Genomic DNA, 19,853 nt, shown 5'->3' with positions numbered 1-19,853 from the left:
TGTTTTTCTCAATGCTAATACTTTTGTTTTTTTTTTTTAAGTATATATTAAAAAATGCTATTAACGTTACTACCTACGTGGTGGTAAAATGCAAAACTTAAGACACACTTATTTCGTATTTTGGGATACAATAAACTTGTTTTAGTCAACCAACTTCAAAAAAGGAGGAGGTTGTAATTCGACTTTTTTTGTTTGTTACCTAATAAATTTTTACTGGGTTACCCGATTTTGCACGACTCATGATACGAAGCATTAGAGATTAGCAGAAGATAGAATTAAGATAGAATGCTCTATTATCGAAATATTCGTTTGTCTGGGTTCCGCAACTATTTCAATAACTACACGATCAGTTAAACACGCAATCACTTCAGCTTGCGCACTATAGGAAAGATAATTTAATTGAGATTTAATTTAATTGTCACTAATCAAATTGGAATTAATGTAATAGAATGCAAAATAATTACAGAAATAGTCAACAAAAAAAAAAAAACCCGTCAATCAATACTTTTTTCCTTTGGGACACAATAACTTGCGTAAAATCCATGAATTGAATATTTTTTTGTTAGTTTGAGATCTGCGATCCGGTGATTGGTATTGAAAATTATATATTGTAACGTTTAATTATTATTAATAAAAAACTAAAACTAACAAAAAAATACACATGAGTTCTTGTATACGTATTACGAAATATAAACCGGAAAATTAAATAATACAGTATACTCTATTTTGGAACACTCGATTACTGAATAAATTATATTTCTTTTTATCCAACGAATGAGCATCATGAGTCACGCACTTTTGTACTTGCCAAACTTACTTACGTCATTTTATATTCTGAGTTGGTGCCTGCTTGCCTACTTTCCAACATTTAGTCCGGGCCATACCGGCCGACTAGTTGCATAGACTAGTCGTGGATCCACCCTTATTCAAAGGAGAATTCACCTTCCTTCAGTACATTTTTTCACAAATCATAAATACTATATAGGCCATCACTTGTATCTTGGGCTAGGGATAGGGATCTAGATATAAATAGGATTCAATTAATTAAAAAGAAAAATGGCTTAGGAAATTTAATGAAGTTCTAGTTACATAATTTATACATTGTAATTTTACATTTTAATAAAGATAATTTCCACTTACTAAGTGAACTAACGGGACTACTTAGGCGAAACACAACACTTGATGTATCGTGAGCAGTCCTAGAATATAACTATCACTGCAAATATCTATTTACATTCTTTGTTTAATTATCAATGTACAGTAATAAAACAATACCTTAAACATATCATTGCTTTGAATATAAATGACATTTTGGTCCAGCTAAAACCTATGCTAAGCACAACTCCTAGAGGAATGAGTAAATATTGCCATCGTGTACATAGGATTATTATTAATAGTCAATTTACAAGAAATAACTACTTAATTTATAAAGAATGCATTATTTTTAATGTCATGCTATGTCTGATACATCACTTATTTAGCCCAATGTTAAACATTTCTATAATATTCTACTATTCAAATCTAATTTCACATAACATTGTGATAATGCTTTTATTTCACATAGGAGTTTACCTATTTTTTAGTAATCGTAATTAGTTTTATGTCAAAATTTTGTGTCGTTGGCCTAATAACACTTAAAAACTATAATTTAAAACTAAGTATCTTAATGTTATTTAAGGCAAAAATGTAACTTGTGAATATCAATTAAACATGATTTTTGAATATGAGATTCTACCTATTTAAATAAACATAATAGTAAAACCTACATTTAATTTAACAAGGTGTAATGTATTTCAATTTCAGGGCTACAATATCAACACATGATTGAGAATAAAAAAAATATGATTTTATGTGATCACTAGTCACAATTACATTAATCATGAATTATTTATCTATGATGCAACCAAAAATGGATTACTGACAATATTTGAACTTTAAAATACCATTTAAATTTTAGATCTATGACAAAATAACAAACAAATTCACCAAACCATTTTAACATAATATTAATTTTTGAAAAAATTATGTTTAAAATATATATAAACAAATTTAAGACACATAGGAGGTACATTTTTGTTTTTTAAATAAGTATGGTGTTTGTTGAGTTCCAGTTCAAAAATCTTATTTGCCTATTTAATAGTTATTCACATAACTACATATCGTGGTTACGAGCTAAATTACAACATTAAAATTATAAAAAATTACTTGTTTTATCTGACTACTTTATACAAAACAAAACAATACTGATAACTTCGAGGTATAATTTAAAACATAACAATCTGTTTGACAAAATGTTTTTCTTTGTCATTTTATTACAAAATGTTGTAATGTTAAATCATATAAAATATTATTATTTCTTAATTCAATTAATTTTGTGATATGCATTTTACTTCACGGCAGAAAAATTTTGCATTTGGTTGTTCGTGTTTGATGCAACCCAAGAGCTGAAGACATCTCTGAAAACAATAAAAAAAAATATATATATATATAACTTATAATTGCTTTTAGTTGTCAAATACAAATAATCTTATTAATTCCATAAATCTACAAATACATTATTCATATTTAAAATTTTAAAGTTTAGTTAAGACAAGTTACCTGCAATGACTGACTACACATTCATTAGAGCAATATTCATTTTCCCATTCACTGTTGGCAATGGCAGGATTGGTGCAGCCTTGTCTGACACAAGATGTTGTTGTATTTGTTTCAGTTTGCTGCAAATAACATTTCGATTTTATCTCAGTTTACTTTATTTTTATTCTCTTAAGTTTTTATTTGTTATTACATAAAGAAAATCTAAAGGCAGATTTGGATTTTAAAACTGCCACAGAGATAGTACCTTTGTTAGGTCCATATTGATAAAATATAAAGAAGTCAATAATTAAGTAGGTAGATAAGATAATATTAAATAAGATAATGTATTTGTATTATATCCCTCTTGAAAATCTAAATACATTAGCCAACTAACACAATTCTATATATTTAACTACACAGTGTAAGAGCTAAGTGTCAAGGGTCCCCTGGTTTGGGTATGGGGTGCATTATAATATGACTAAATCTGTCTCACTAATTGATTTTATTTATGGAGAAGAAGGCGATCAACCCTCTGTGTCCTGCTAGACTAATATATATTTTTTGTGTGATGGACTCACCGGGAATCGAACCCAGGACCCTTCGGTTTTATGCTCACGCGTTAACCATCATCCCAAGGAGGCTCAATAGTAAACACAAAATATGTCTTATTTATAGTTTGTTTATTAGCATGCACAAAAATGTTTAATAACCACCACTTAAAAAAGTAACAATATTTATTTTAAATTACCTCTGAAGATTGTTGTGGAATACCGGAAGAACCATTATTGTTGTTTGTGTGTGGTTCACTTTTGATTGCTTGGTTTTGTGCTTGTTGCTGCGGTGGTGGCTGTTGTTGATGAAGTTGTTGTGGTTGTTGATGCTGTTGCTGATGGTGTTGTTGCTGCGTTTGCTGATGATGCTGTGGGTTTTGATTTTGTTGTTGTGTTGCTTGTTGGTGGTTTTGCTGAGACTGTTGCTGGTATTGCTGGACTTGATGTGCTTGTTGCATCTGTATAAAAAAGTTCAATAGGTAAAACACTGTCAAACCAAATGATCATTCAAAAATTAAGATAATGATATGACATCATTAGTAACAAGTTTTAATACATATATGTTACATAAAGAAATTGTAATGTTTAGTGTTCATGATTGTAACATGTTACAAAGTTTATTGTGCACAAATTTAGCATGCGCTAAATTTAATATAAAAGTATAATTTGTTAAAATATTTGGAAACAAAAATGACTTTAATATGTATTAAAACTATGTAGTTTTACCTGCTGACTGTGATGATATTGCATAGCTGCATGCACATTGGCCATTGGAGGTGATTGAGATTGTACTTGTCTATAATTAGGAGGGGACAGTCCGGCACTTGCTGCATAATTGGGGGGTGATTGGGTAGGTTGGTAGTTTCGAGGAGACTGGTTCATGTTCGGTTGACAGTTTTGGGGGGATGCAGCTGGATTTACTTGATAGTTCTGAGGTTGCTGACCAGGTACCCCCTACAAGAAATTTATTGAACAAATGAATGAATTCCTTATTGTACACATTCACAGAAGTTGTAGATATGATTAAATGTATGTTATATGAAAGTATTACTAAATTGCTCAAATATTAATTGTTCGCTTTTGGAAAAAAACATCCATGACCACAAATAACAGACTTTATAACAATATGTAAAATTCAGCTGCCTTATTGCTTACAAGTGATTTCACCCAGACAAACTTGGGATATAGAAAATATATGTTATTGGAAAGGTGAAAGGTGAATGAATACAAATTATAGTGAAGAAAACATAAAAAAGACAAAATAAAAATCATTATAGAGATATACAATATAATCTTTAACATTTAGAAACTATAGATTAGCTTGCTTATTTGTTGTTGGAAATGAGTTCCATAATATTATTTACATTGTATTACACTATTTTAAACACTAGATTTTTGTTGCTTTAAGACTAATTATTACGAATAATTGGTAAAATTTTACTCTGTTCACTAGCAAGTATGAAAAGAGATAAGAAGTAAATGACATCAACAATTTATAATAATAATATTGAAAAAAAAAAAAATTGAAGTTGCTATTTATTTCTTAAAACTTAAACTTACTTGGTATGATTGAGCTGGATGTCCTATGTTCCCTTGATAGTTCTGAGGTGATTGTTGGGGATTACTTGGGTAGCCTTGTGGTTGCTGTCCCGCGTATGTAGCTTGAGGCTGTCCACCAGGATAGTTTTGTGGAGAATATCCTTGAGGGGTCGCATTAGGTACAAATCCTTGGGGTGAATGGCCATTACCATATCCTTGGCCCTGATAATAATTTCCGTAATTGGGGTTTGGATTGTTATGATTGAATATCACTTGATTGTCTTGTTCTGATCCCTACAACAAAATTAACAATATTGTGAATGAGCAAGTATTAGTAAATTAGAAAACGTTAAGCTTAAACAAAGAGCTTTCGAAGCGCTATTGCGTTAGGACTTTGTGTGTGTAATTCTGACATAACTACTGTTAAAACATACTGTATCGAAGTCCGCTGGATTGAAATACATCGTTAAATCAAGTTTATTTTAAAATATAAATGAAAGAAAAATATTTTAAAACCAAGCCAAAAATTGGCATTTCACGTCTCGCCAAGTGACATTGACATATCGAAAGGCGAAAGCTCTAAATTTGGTCCCAGAGCGCATAGAGTAATGTAATGTTGCCAGGATGAAATAAAAAAAAATATGAAAAATCCATAATGTACAAATAAAGAATCAGCTATACCATTAAACAATATTTAATATTTTATACGATAATGAAAGCAAGGTACCGTACCTTAAAGATACGATAATGAAAGCAAGGTACCGTACCTTTAATAAGATACTGTATCATTTCTATTAAGCTATTGTGACCACAAAAAACCTATCTTATTTTGTTATCGCATATTTCAAAAGAAAAAGATTTTAAAACGAAAAGTTGTGTTGATATATTACATAGTACATTGAATAAAGAAGTGCTTTGTCAAATTTTGACTGATTAGACAAAAAAAAAGTTTTAACGTTTCACGTGAATTCTTCAAGTCATTGCTTTTGATTATAATCTCATTATAATCTATATCTGTTACATAACATACGAGACAAATTATATTTGAGAAAGACTTGCGATTGACAATATTTACAAAGTTTGACTTGATCTCATCAAAAGTGATTTTTTAATATAACCAGCACAGGAAACTGTCATTCTCTGTATGAATGACGTCATTTGACTCTTCCGAGTTCCGACTTTTAGGATTAAATTTTCCTAAAAAACGAAACCTTAAATATTTAAAAAACACGAGTGTTGCTATTTTGGGTTAAAATAATAAGCAGCTTAAAACTTTTAAATGTCGTCAATTGTGTTAATAGGACAAAATTATATGAATTTGTATGCGCGAGCAGGATTTAACATATTTCTTATATCTGCTTTATAATACATCTCTTACTGTATACGCTGATACCGCGTTTATACATAATACTTATTCGCGCGATTTAAGATATTCGTGTTCCTTAGTCTCACGAATGTGTAAATGTAGTACGAGGCCATGTCAATCCCTATTCTCTGTCTACGCGGAATAATAATTTCGTTGACTGTGCATATTTGTCTTTCAGATTTCAGGTTACTACACTTTGTACGATTGGAAAAAAAACATTGATGACAGTTAAACAATTAGATGATGTCAAATTTGTTTCCGAGCTGTGCTATGCTTGTCTCCTAATAAAACTGTTGGTTAGTAGTAGTAGGTTTTAATTTGATTAGGTTATTGTTTGTTCTACAAGCTTTGTTCTACAAGTTAACTTAAACTTGATGTTCTTATCTCACTGCTTCATTAGCGAGATTGTAGTCTATTTAAATAGATTATTCTTAAATGTCATGTATTAAAAGTTTAAATTATTATTTTATGATTTGATAAACTAGCCCATTATTATTATTATGCTACCACATGAGGCAAACACAAGTTGACACATTCAATGTATACATAAATATCTGACCCGGCAAATGCTGTATTGCATTACTCTTATCATTTAGGAGCATGAAAAGTAGATGTTGGCCGATTCTCAGCCCTTCCCGATATGCACAAAAAATTTCATGAGAATCGGTCCAGCCGTTTCGAGGAGTATGATATACTACAGTAACATATGGATAACATCTTGTCACACAAGAGAATTTTATATATATAGAGAGGAGATATACCAAATATTATAATATAAGTTCATAACATAGATAGGTAATATTTTTATTCACAGATGATTTAGTATTTACCTTTGATACTAAGCTGGCTCTATATGCTGCTAAAGCTTTCAAATACTCTTTTTTGGCTACTTCTGTTTTTTGCTTGTAAACCTGCAAAAAATATTTTTTTTTACAATGAATAATAATGTAACATGGATCAAACAAAATCTTAAAATACTTACGCTTTTATGTTCAGAATCTAATCCATCCCACATTGATGCAACAATCTTAGAAACTTCACCAAAGCTTGCATTAGGATTTTGACCCTTAATAGCAGCTTGTGTGTCGCGAAAAAATAAGGCATATGCTGATACTGGCCTACAAAGAAAGCAAAAAGATAAAATAAACATTAATTACAGAAATTTTCATAATAAAAATTAAAAACAAGTGTTAAAAATATAATAAAGAAAGAGCTCATACTTCTGTGGTTCATTTGGATCTCGCTTCTTCTTTTTCTTTTGTACTTTTGGCTTTTTTTGCATTTGACCACGATTGATTCCATTATCCATAGGTTCAGGTGATGATCTTTTTACACCCATAGTCATATTCATCTAAAGAAAATATTCATGATATTAGCAACATTATACTACTACTTTTTAGTTCAGCTACTAAATATTGGTGTATTTTATATAACATTAGAGCAAAATTTTATTGGAAGAAAATTTGATAATTCATTGGCAAACACACATAAGGGATTTTATGACTGATATATATATAAGACTAATCTAGAAAAATTTGCCTATACCTGATGAAGCGCAGTTTGTTGCTGCCGGCTCGCTGAGCAATAATGTATAGGCAGAAGGCTTTCCGCATCACCAGGCAACTACCAACAAACAACCAATTCATTAGAATTAACTACAATAACATATCATCTTTAAGGACTTGTGTATATGCCAATGAACTATATATTATTCAATAGTACTTAAATGATACTTATAGATTAAGGTTTATACAATTTTACATGATTTGTATGTGTTATTTGAACTTTACAATTTTGAAATAATCTTATGATTTAGGTACTCATACTGTGACAACATAAAATTTTGAATTCACATTAAAGAAAACCAAAAGACAGATAATAAAATTAAGATTTAGATCATATAAATATTTTTAAAATAAATAGTAATATAATATATTTGTAAAATAGCTGTTGGGATAAAAAATTTGGAAATACCTGAGAATGTTGTGATGGTACACTGTCATCCGAGTCATCACTAGTGGTGCCAGGTGGAGAGGCTCTTTGTGGGGAACCATATACTGGAGCCTGTTGTGTGGGAGTGCTTGGGGTTGGTGGGCCACTCATAACTTGGGTTGGTTGCAACATTAATAGCTGTTGCTGACCACCTGGTTGCTGTTGAATCATATAATTCCCAGAAGGTGCTCCAGCTCCACTGCAAGAGAATATATGAAAGTTAGTTAAGCAAAACCAAAATTATTTAATGAATGAAACGGTTTTATATTTTGTTTCATAATTTACCTGTGTGTTGTTACGGGTGTGTGCGGTTCCTGCAAATATAATGGTTGTTGATAAGACGGCGCACCGCCCGGCGGAGCTAGACCATCTTGTGCAGGATTCATCATTCCAACCTTGAATGATAAGATATGGCTAACATGGTAGTTATGTTTATTAAAAGTTATTATAGGTAATTCAAACAAAAAATAAAATAAAGTAAATATTAAACGTAATGATCACAATAACAACTACATATTTTATCAGCAATGTCATTGACAAAGATTGTCTGACATTAGTTGGATGACATTTTGTAAATAGTTATATTTTCTTAGCATTGTCAAAAAGGGATCGCCTGAGTAGCAGTCAAATTTGAATACAGTAGAGTGGTAAGTTTATTAGTATAGTAAGTAATCAAAAATAATATTATTTAGTATTATGTATGTATATTTTATCGGTTACTTTTTCTCTTTATATATCACATACCTGAGGTGCAGCGTGGTGCATTTGTGTATACTGTATGTGGGAATTCGGCGCACCTCCACTAGTTGCGTGTTGTCCATGTATCAGTGGTATATCAAACTCTTCATCGCCAAAGGATGGTGTGTGAAATGTCTGTGAAATAAGTATATTAGTATTAGTAAATTTCGTTATTTTTCCTACGATTTCTTCTTCAGGTCACGCGATAAGTATTTCACGCGAAAGAGGTGCTTCGTATTTATAACTATATTCCTAAGTTTTCTTAAAGTTTACTTAAGGCTCGTAATTAAATAAAACAAAAGAGATAAAAAACAAAAAAAAAATTTTTTCAACTTACTTGGTCACTCATGGCATAAAGACCAGCTTTGGCGCTGCGGGTATTTGATAAAGAGGCGTCAATGCTCTCAGTCCGCTGCAAAAAAAAAAACACTATATGTAGTATTGGCGATTGAAAATTTGATGAATATTTGTATTCCAATTTGAATAAAACAAAAAATAGTAATATTTTTGTATGTTATAAATGTTTGTAATGTTTTCAGAAGAAAACTACTAGATCGTGTTCTAAAATTCTTTTACTATTATTAAGCTGCATCTTCACTGACTACATAAGCTATATATGTACCACGGCCAAAGCCGAGGCGGACCTTTAATACCTAATAATGATAAAAACAAAACTTTCTGTTAGTAGGTATGCCATTACTATGGTATCAACCTATGACGATCATTTTTGAAAATACTCTCTAAAGAGGCATTTTCTCTAAGCCTGTTTCTGCGATGTAAATATTTCCTATGAAAACGCTCTTTCGGCTTCTAGTCTAGACTGAACCGTCAGTATATACAGGATATACACAAAAGCAAGCGTTATGTACTCTCTATCGGACTCAAAAAACCTCCAAAAAGCGCTAAAATTTTTTGTTTGTAGGATTCATGGATCGCTTTATATAACTTATTTATTTTTTCTTAGTAGTCATTCCCTGTTTAATCTAATTTATTCTTCTTGAGTCTTGAAAAACATCTGATACTTTATCATAGATTAGTGGTCCGCCCCAGCATCACCACAGTAACTCATATGCTTAAATAAAAACGTTTTAAACAATTAGCCTAATTGGTCACAACACATTCGGTGATTCATTATTAAATTATAAAGATATATAATAGTTTAGATTCAATGTATTAGTTCCCAATGTGAAAGTTGAATGAAGTTTGAATAACAGAATAAAATTTAGTTCCCGTTTTTAATTAGTACAAGCTAAGGCCCGCGATTTCGTCCATGTTACTTCCTTATGATAAAGTATTATCTACAAAGTATCCTAAAATTTTTATTTTTTATGTTTCATGTCGATGAAGACGCTGGTGGGTCGGCGCTACCATGAGCATTTGCAGCGGCGTAAGCTTATTACAGACAGGCCTAAAGAAAGGATGACCATGGGAATACAGCAATGGACTGAGATGGGTGAGAAAAAGGATATGGGCTTGTGATATCCTCACTATTAATATTATAAATGCGAAAGTTACTCTGTCTATCTGTCTGTCTGTCTGTTACGTTTTAACGCCTAAATCACTGAACCGATTTTGATGAAATATAATATAAAGATAGAACTGACCTTGGGAAAGGACATACGATACTTTTTATCGAAAAAAGGGTAGAAGGGATTGAAATAGGGAATGAAAGCGATATAATCGAATTCCACGTGAAACCGCGGGCGGAAAGCTAGTAACGTAATAGTAAATAATAGTATTCTTCTATCCTCTTTTCTATAAAAAGCTTTTTTTCGATCCCGGACCTTCGTTCCTAGTACCATGCTCGTTTACAAACCGACATCGAACTAACTGTGATTACTGCGCAACAACATCGTTAACTTTCGACGTGATACTTAAGATCAATTTTATAAAATTATTCAGCAATTATGTGTTATAGCAAAAACGATTTGTCTATTTAAATTGAAGGCCTAAAATAATAGTCGATCTACAACCAAGGCACTTAAAATAATTAAGTGTACATAACATAATGCATTATACTATAAAGGTTTACTTAATAATAGATTACAAAGTAAAGTTGCTCTACATGATCGTAGGCATTATCTTCGTAGAACTTTCAGAAAATCAACCAATAGGTTTTAATATTTTAGTTTAATATTGAAATTTAATATGTATACTACTAATAATATAGACCTGAAGAGTTGTTAGATCGCGATAATCTCAGGAACTACTCTACTACTACTGTTATACGTACCTACACAATAACATTGACTTTATAGACAAGACTAGGTGCTAGACTGATAAAGAGTTAAGAAGTGCTACTTAAAAACTATATCAAAAGTATTAGTTCAGAAAGCTTCTATAGCATAATTGAATATATGGAAAATAAAAAATTAATGGATTGTTGTCGCTAAGAACCAGAGGACAGTTCTTCGACATTGTTATGTGCATATTACATATCGTGTAGAATTAAAATGTTAAATTTACATTGTTTTAAAAGAGTAACAACAGAGTTTCTTACCGGCTTTTCTATGTAGAAATTGCTTACCGAACCGGTGGTAAATGTTAAAACTATGCTATGACGATTCAAAATTGCTTCAGATGCATATATTTTAGCGAAAAGACAATTTGGAAACCTCTATTTCATTTTTAAAGACCTATCCAATTAGGTACATTACATTAATTACACGTTACGTCACCCCTAAAATTATTAATTTTTTATTTAAAAAGTGACCTATGAGTATGTCTTAATATTGGTGTATCACTGTACATAATTATACAATGGCTTCCCTGAGACTGACGCACATACAAAAACCAAACAGAAAAGAAAATACTAATCATTGTCTTGGGATCTACGAACCATATATTTATATTGCATACCAATTACTCTTTTTGAAAAGTATTTATAATCTTCTGGATATTGTTTTAATATATATATACTAACATATAAATACACAATTTCTCAAGATGGTTTGATAAAAGATTCCATAATTGTACCTATACATTAAATCGCATTTAGTTTTTAATACGTAACTATACCATTAACGTAATTTTCACTTCAAGTGGCAACAAATAAAATTATCGAAGTTTCAAAAATCAATTGATCAGTATTGTGTACCGTGTACTGGTTTGACGGCAAGTTGGTCTCATTCTCCTCAGACCGGTTTGTGGCACACCGGCTGCTGCGGACCCAATGGATCTGAACATTACATACCACTATCGAGTAAGTGAAAGGACACGTTAATTGCTTTATATGATATACGATTTTGCAATGAACTATTTCGGATTCGACCGAAATATTTAGAAATAGCTGCCTATTTATCTACTGAGAGTATTATATATTACAAAATTTCCACACTTTTTTTTAAGTTGAATTCGTTGATAATGTAAGGTTAACCATACCATTTAATATACTCACGTTTCTGTAATTTTTAACATAAAATAGATTTACATCAACAGTTTCCCGATGTATCTTAATTGAAAATTATTATTAAAACGAAGCATCCATAATGATTGTTTCTAATATGTTTTTAGAGCGTGGAAAGTAGAAAGTTTTAAAAAGTAGGTAGCTTTAATAAACATCGAAAAGTTGGTATTAGCTATTTATGTTATAGTTTCGAATCAAATTGAAAATTAAGTATTCTGGAATTGAGATAGGTATTGACACGTACGTACGTTTTTAAATATTTTATTTAATAATGTGTTATATTTTTTATGAAAACAAAATATATATTACATATGAGTCATAATTTGAAAAAAAAGCAGTATATGTGTATATATATTTTTGGGAAAAATATGTTTTTTTATTCACATTGTTAAAATAATGGATGTATAAAGAACTAGCAGTTCGCTCTGGATGTAACCGAGTAGACATTTTTTTGTAAGTTTTTCAGATTTTAATAGTTCTCCTCTCCTCTAAAAATCCTATTCAACGCAAAAGCAAATCAAACTAAAACAAAAATCATGAAAATACGTTTAGCATTTAGTTTTTGATTTATAAGTAGTGTAACTAACACGACTTTCTTTTATGGTACATACATATATGAAAGGATATTATAAATATTCGTATTAGAAAAGTATTCAAAAAATACTCTCACATTACAATATGTATACTATTAATGTAGAGCTGTGTCAGCTCTTTTGAACATAATTGTAACGGTCAATGACCCCATTTAATTCCTCCCACTAAAATAGCGTTAAATCAATTGATGATATTACAATTGGAATGCATTTCTCAACACAGCTTGTCTACGATTCCGAGGGTGAATTCAAATTCAACATAAAAAATACCAGCAGGTGAATGTTTTATCACAAATAAAAAATGTAGAGTCGACCCAGCGCTTTGTTTACTTTTTTTCTTTATATTCTTGTAGTTTTTGGTTATGATTGTTTATTTAGGTACATCTATGTCTTAACGTTGCTATATAAATCGAATAATGTCACAAATATTAATAAATTACGGAAACCAACTGAAATCTGTGTGTAGATATTGTATACATAAACTTGTATTACATTTAATGAAACTTGTGTTTAATTGGGAGTAGGATAATCCTTTAAATGAATATCATGGTTTTTATTTTGATCGTACAAGTTTATTTTTTATCTCCAAACTTTCAACAATTTATATACAGATGAAAATATTTCTAGTACCTCGATGCTCATTCATGTATATTATTAATTAAATATTATTGAGAAGTATTTAGCTCCCCTAAAAAACAGGGGAAAAAACCGATATTACCGTATATATTATGTACATAGTTAATATTCGTTACGAAATTTACAAATACCATACATATTACTATATAAATTCTTATCTTTATATCACAGGGTATCTTTGTCCCAGTTTATACCTACTCTGATAGTATTTTATCATATTCCGTATTTAATTAGCACCAGTTTCTAATGTTTATTTAAAAGGCAAGAAAAATATAATAATGACGCGCTATAATAAAATATAAGTATGGAATATAAAACACGTAAGGTTTCAATTAACGTATTCACTTAAAATAGATATTATATTACATATGCACATTTATATATATAGTAGCGCAAAATAATTTGAAATGTTAAATACATATTATTTAATTATTGTGATAACATAATTTTAGAACGTATGTAATTCATATTTGTACATACTACATTAAAGAATGCATAAACAACCGCCACGTATACTTACTTTATTCATAAGGAATGCTTAAATCCAATTATATACGTAGGTAGTCCGGCTTCATTAAGATTTGATAAAAAAATTGAGGAAGTTAAATTGAAATAATTCCAATTTTAAATGATAGAGCACATTAATTCCACAGTACACAGTTCTTTGTATAGTTTGAGTTCACATTTAATGTCGGTTCACAAAATACCATAGGGCAATATTTCCTAATTTGAATTATTATCGATATCACGGAAAACATTTACGGAGTTATGTGTGATGCGCTAGACACACGTGCGAACCGCGCGGGAAGACTGCGTGGCGTTGAGACCGCGAGCTGCGGTGGGGCGCTGGCCGCGTCGCTCCGCGCGTAATCTTGAACCACCCGTAGTAGTACCTGTGCCCGCCGTAACATGCCGATGGCGCTATTATAGTCTTCTTCATAATAATATTATAGAAACATTTTAGACTTTGTTTTTAATTGTGTCTTTAAATTTCAGCACACATCATATACGTCATGCGAATATAACATATGACAGAAACAATAATAAATCTGGTATACTAGAGAATATTTTTGTTATTTAAAAAGCTAATGAAATTTTAACATGAATCTACGTGGGTTTTAACTTTATCAGATTTTTCGGGTATACTGATTATTACTGAAAGGATAGACTTAGACGACACTAGTCTTGATCATTCGAACCAACGTACTGGTCACGTAATACGTAATTGTCCAAACGTATGTTACCTAGGTATATTGTCATGTACTGGATTATTAATAATGTATTATCTGTTGAAGTTATAACAATTCGGAGAACACATATTTATTTATTTAATTAGAAGAAAACTTACAGCTAAAAATACATTCGTAGCATAAATGAAACAAAAAATTGGGCCAATTACAAGTTTTCACGTGTATATACAATTATAACGTAATTAAAAACGTCCATCATAGTATAGTTTACGTTACATCCCGCAGATTTAATGTGAAAAAGGCATTAGCCATATAATGTATATACCAGTGACAATTTTATACATACGGTTGTTAAACGTAAGCATCTTGTTACAAATTATAAAGTTTAATTTGGTTGTGAGAATTATTATATATTACTAGCTGCGCCCCGCGGTTTCACCCGCCTAAGTCCGTACCCCGTAGGAATATCGGGATAAAAAGTTGCCTATATGTTATTCCAGTTGTCCAGCTGACTATATACCAAATTGTAATCGGTTCAGTAGTTTTTGCGTGAAAGAGTAAGAAATACACACATATCTTTACAAACTTTCGCATTTATAATATTAGTGGGTATTTATGTATCATACTTCATACTAAGTATATGATCCTGTATCACACTAATATCATAAATCTGAAAAGTTTGTTTGTTTGGATGTCTGTCCGTCATTCACGCTGAAGCTACTCAAAATCACATTTGGTATAGAGACAGCGTATGAGCTGACTTGGATGATAGGATACTTTTTATCCCGATTAAATGCTCCCTTGGGATAAACCAGGAATCTTGATATCCGGGCGGAGCCGGGACGAGCGTATAAACAATTTGAAAGTTCCGTTACGAACATCTAGTTCAGTTTTACAATATCATTTTTGCGTAGTAGCTACGTATATATTAATTACTATAGTGTTAGTGTATAGTTTTCATGATTAACTTTTTTAGCATTGTTTTCAGAGGCGGTGTTTTTATTAAATTTGACTCGTTATTTCTCTAGGCCTATGTCCAACAGTGGAAGCCTTAAAAGGTTGAAACAAATTGTTTAAGATTCTATAGTCATCTTATAATGTAGGTGAGATCTGGAAAATCTATAGGTAACAACAGTTATGTACTATATATGACTCATTCAGACAGATATATGATACATGGAAAAAATTATGAAATTGATAAAAGGTTTGTGTATTTCTTGAAAATCGAAGCCATCTGCTATAAAATGTAGATTATAAAATAAAATGACAAATAGTAATTATACCCATATTATGTTTATTATAGATAGACTAATTAAAAAAGACGAAGAATTATTCCTTAATTTATTTCATAATGGTGTTTTTGTATGAATTTAATGTTTAAGTAAATCACTTTTGGTTTTGAATGAATCCTACTAATATTATAAATGCGAAAGTTTGTAAGGATGTGTGTGTGTGTTTCTTGCTCTTGCACGCAAAAACTACTGAACCGATTGCAATGATATTTGGTACGTAGACAGCTGGACAACTGGAATATTATATAGGCAACTTTTTATCCCGATATTCCTACGGGATACGGATTTACGTGGGTGAAACCGCGGGGAGCAGCTAGTCAATAATAATTCGAATCAATAATGAATCACAAGGTGGCCACATAGTTAAGGATTTTCGATAGCAGTCGCACTCTTCAGTCGCACCACCTTTCATATCATTGATAATCTCCTGTTTCAAAATGCATGCGCTCGTTTTTGTTTCAAACTACCTAGGCAGGCACATTTCACACAGGTAACTGAATGTTAAAAACATTCTAAAATGGGTGAAAGAAGAAAACTGAATGTAGCTACACTCTTTTTAAGGCTGATAAGAACTAGACGACCAACATACCAATCCATCCATATCTCAATACGCATAGTAAAAACAACAGTCAATTGGTGATACCTCAGATAACATAATGTGATATCGAAGCATAACACTATTGGTTTTATGGGAATTTTTAAGTACGCTGGATCAAAAATTTGGTATGACTTACAGCAGTCTTTAAAATTGAATAATGATATTTCCTACGCATTGTTAAAAAAAAAGTAATTCTTGTTCAGCACCAAATTGAAGACTAGCGTACTAAAAACGAATAACTTTCTTTTATTCTTTCTTTCTTTTATAATAAATACCATCTTGTTTCTATTTAGTTATCTATTATAGACATATATATGTGTGCAGCATGAGTATGTCTATATGAGTATGTATTTGTATAATTATGTATAGATATGATATTTGTTTGCATACTTACGTATTCTTTATTGTATTGTATTTATTTCTTTATACCAATTCTTCTTTCTGATTTTTATATGCTCCCCATTTATAATATAACATAACTTATACATATCATTTTTCAATAAATACTTTTTCTTCCTTTCCTTTCGAATTCGACAAATTATCCCCAAATCCAAAATTGAAATCGAATTGAATAATCTCCTCCTTCTTTGAAGTCAGATTATAAAATTTATACTAGTGTAAATTGACTCTAGGACCATGACTCCAGGTATCTTTATGCAGTTATTGATTTTTAGATAAGTATATAAAAGAGTTATTTTATTTTATATTTTTGCCACGCTTAGCGATTAAGTAACATGACAATAGCGATAGCCCATACTGTAATAGAAATATAATTAATCATATTATCATAATTATTATCATAGGTTTTTGTTTGTACAATCTACAAAAGTTAAATAAAATGGATTATGAAGATTCCCGAGTTCCGACGCGGCACTCCAGGACACCGCTTCCAACCTTTTCTTTAGCTGAAATATAAGCCTAAGCTCGCTATATGTAATTAATACTTATCGAGGATTCAATGAAAAAAATTAGTCATTTGATATGTATGTATGCAAAACAATAAATTATGATTGTATACTTGAATTTTATCTATGCATAAACCTTAAAACTATTTCACGATAGAAATCAGCATCTTCACTGAGTGACATAGACAACGCATAGATAGCCTATGCGTAGTCTATGTATGAACAGCTAGTATATAATAAAAAGATTTTATAATGCTTATTTACTTATGTTTATTCTTATGTATATTATCTAAATATCATGTTATAAAGAGATAATAATTGAGTATTTGTTTGTTTATAAATAATATACTCTACGTATTATAAAAAAAATCTTGTATCGTCAGGGATCTACATTTTAACACATCCAATAACTAAATAACCAAGTCAGGTATATTTTAGGTATATTTAATCTCCCCTAGTCTATTTGGGTGAAGAAGGTAAAAATAGCTTGTAAATTATAAATATATACATATTATACCTGTACTGCCAGATGAAAGCGATTTACGAATTAGAAATTACTATGGTCTTAATAATAAATATATATTAATATTGTGAAAATGAAGAGTTTGTTTGTTTGTTTGTTTGTTTGAACGCACTAAACTCAGGAAGTGCTGGTCCGATTTAAAATATTATATCAGTGTTTGATAGCCCATATATTGAGGAAGGCTACAGGCATATATATGTACCACGGGCGAAGCCGGTAGTATAAATATAAAAATTATTGCTACTTTGAATTAATTTAAACTAATCCCAGTTTTATAAAACAAATGATAACGCAATAGCATTTTTTATAAAATATAATTGTTGCAGGTGCACACTGAATATAGTTGCATTTACTATAACATTTTTGTGTACATATCATATTATTTAAAATACAACAGACTCTCAAAAGCACAGTGAAACACCGTTCCTATATTACTTTAAAACCTGTTAAGAAAATAGTTGATGAGTGTATTTATTTCTTTGCCTTAACATTTTCGAATTGTATAATTTTATGGTGTCTTGAATCCTGATATTAAATACATAATAATAGCAATAATGCTAGGGACACTTACCTTATACATATTGTATATTTTGTACGTGTGTTCACGATCATCCCCAGACGCTTGAATAGGTTCCATACTGTGCTATTAACAGTATGGGACACTGAAATTATTGTGCAACGGTCCATTTACTTTATATTAACTAATTTGCAAACTTCAAATTGATGTAGAAAGTGTATTTAAAATTGTTATATTGCATTAAAACTAATTATAGTTATTGAATTAGTTATGTTACTTTTATTAATTAAAAAGGATATAATGTCTGATACAAAATGAATAGCAATTCACTGTAACAACTTTTATGACGGTAGTTAAGGAAGCCGGCGTCGAAGTGTAATCTGTCGTAATTATGTATTATCAATGGAGAAGGTGCGTAAGGCAAGGTGTAACCGTCAACAGGCAAGCGGCGAGCACGTGGCCGATACGGGTTGCACGGAACCCGATGCGGCGGGACACTTGCGAATTCGCGAGGGAGCAACCGCCGGAAACCGAGGTGTACCAGGGCTCCTCGAGTACAGAGAAGTGGCGGCCCGCGGCACGCCCGCTCCGCACCCCGCACCCCCCACGCCCCGAGCCCCGCATGCACTCCGAAGCCTCCACACCACCGCTCACCCCGCATTCTATACTCGCCTTAATCGCAAATTAAACTTCCAGTAATGTTTTCTGTTAAGCTTAGAGCTTAATTTGATGTCATTCATTACGTCGGATTAGGAAATTGCGTAACTGATTACTTACATTATATTTATATTCAGTTAATATAGAGAATGTAAGTATATGTATTCTATAATATACTAAGTCATTTCATTACTTGAAATGTTACATATGCATTAAGCTTAAATTGTTTTAAATAGTTTTTGATTTTAACAATAGAGGGGAGGGGGCGTCAAATTATGAGAGAAATTGCATAGGTATTGGATCATCATTGACTATGTACCGCATAAAATGCACTTATAATAATGTTATTGCAGGAAATCCCTACGCCAGACAACAAGGGTGGCATACCCAGACATGCCATAATTGTTTGTGTTCAAAGCATACGCATTGCAATCAATTGACCCGTCCATCCCCTTATCGGTGCCCTCGCTTTATTGTCTGCAAATTTTTAACCGAGTATATGTTTATTGGAAGAGTTTTACCTGTAAATTACTAAGATAAATTATACATAATATTCAAAAGTTAACACTCTGGCACACTTATTATGACTTTGTATTGTTATGGACTTTCTAAAACATTGGTTCTTCCTATCGTATATCTCGATTTCAATACATTCAGGTGTATGTAGCTGAAATTCCCATGTTCCCATCGCAATTTTTTTCGTGTATTTTTGGTACTAGTTTTAGAATTTATACGTAATAAACATTTTATAATGCTTTTTATAAGATCATTGC

At 31.1% G+C, this 19,853-nt stretch overlaps 1 protein-coding gene across 4 annotated transcripts; it reads right to left on the bottom strand.

The window, feature by feature from the left end:
- Window positions 1-1,055: 1,055 nt before the first annotated feature.
- Window positions 1,056-18,980, bottom strand: LOC119834928 (TOX high mobility group box family member 3-like). 4 transcript variants are annotated; one of them, XM_038359469.1, is made up of 14 exons: window positions 18,478-18,543; window positions 9,101-9,175; window positions 8,770-8,898; window positions 8,311-8,420; window positions 8,008-8,224; window positions 7,579-7,656; window positions 7,254-7,384; window positions 7,016-7,151; window positions 6,864-6,944; window positions 4,689-4,961; window positions 3,855-4,082; window positions 3,326-3,586; window positions 2,599-2,717; window positions 1,056-2,456 (listed from the first exon to the last, which is right to left on the bottom strand). In XM_038359469.1, the coding sequence occupies exons 1-14, from the start codon at window positions 18,541-18,543 to the stop codon at window positions 2,387-2,389; spliced, it is 1,974 nt and encodes a 657-aa protein (XP_038215397.1). In that variant the 3' UTR covers window positions 1,056-2,386. The 4 variants fall into 4 exon arrangements, with proteins under 4 accessions (XP_038215397.1, XP_038215399.1, XP_038215400.1 ...); XM_038359470.1 differs by lacking the exon at window positions 18,478-18,543 and adding an exon at window positions 13,919-14,231 and having other exon boundaries at window positions 2,387-2,456; XM_038359471.1 differs by lacking the exon at window positions 7,579-7,656 and having other exon boundaries at window positions 18,478-18,980.
- Window positions 18,981-19,853: the final 873 nt, after the last annotated feature.

The sequence above is a fragment of the Zerene cesonia genome, chromosome 20 (genome assembly GCF_012273895.1).
Source record: "Zerene cesonia ecotype Mississippi chromosome 20, Zerene_cesonia_1.1, whole genome shotgun sequence".
Taxonomy (NCBI): Eukaryota; Metazoa; Arthropoda; class Insecta; order Lepidoptera; family Pieridae; genus Zerene; species Zerene cesonia.
This window is presented reverse-complemented; position numbering and strand designations above follow the sequence as displayed.

What these genes read in the sequence shown, in the direction of transcription:
- LOC119834928 (XM_038359469.1), bottom strand. Translation starts at nt 18,543, where the DNA reads ATGGAACCTATTCAAGCGTCTGGGGATGATCGTGAACACACGTACAAA. An exon ending in TTTATGCCATGAGTGACCAA is followed by an intron (nt 8,899 to 9,100) that starts GTAAGTTGAAAA and finishes CTTATTTCACAG; the next exon opens with ACATTTCACACACCATCCTT. An exon ending in AATATCATCACAGTCAGCAG is followed by an intron (nt 3,587 to 3,854) that starts GTAAAACTACAT and finishes TTTTTTATACAG; the next exon opens with ATGCAACAAGCACATCAAGT.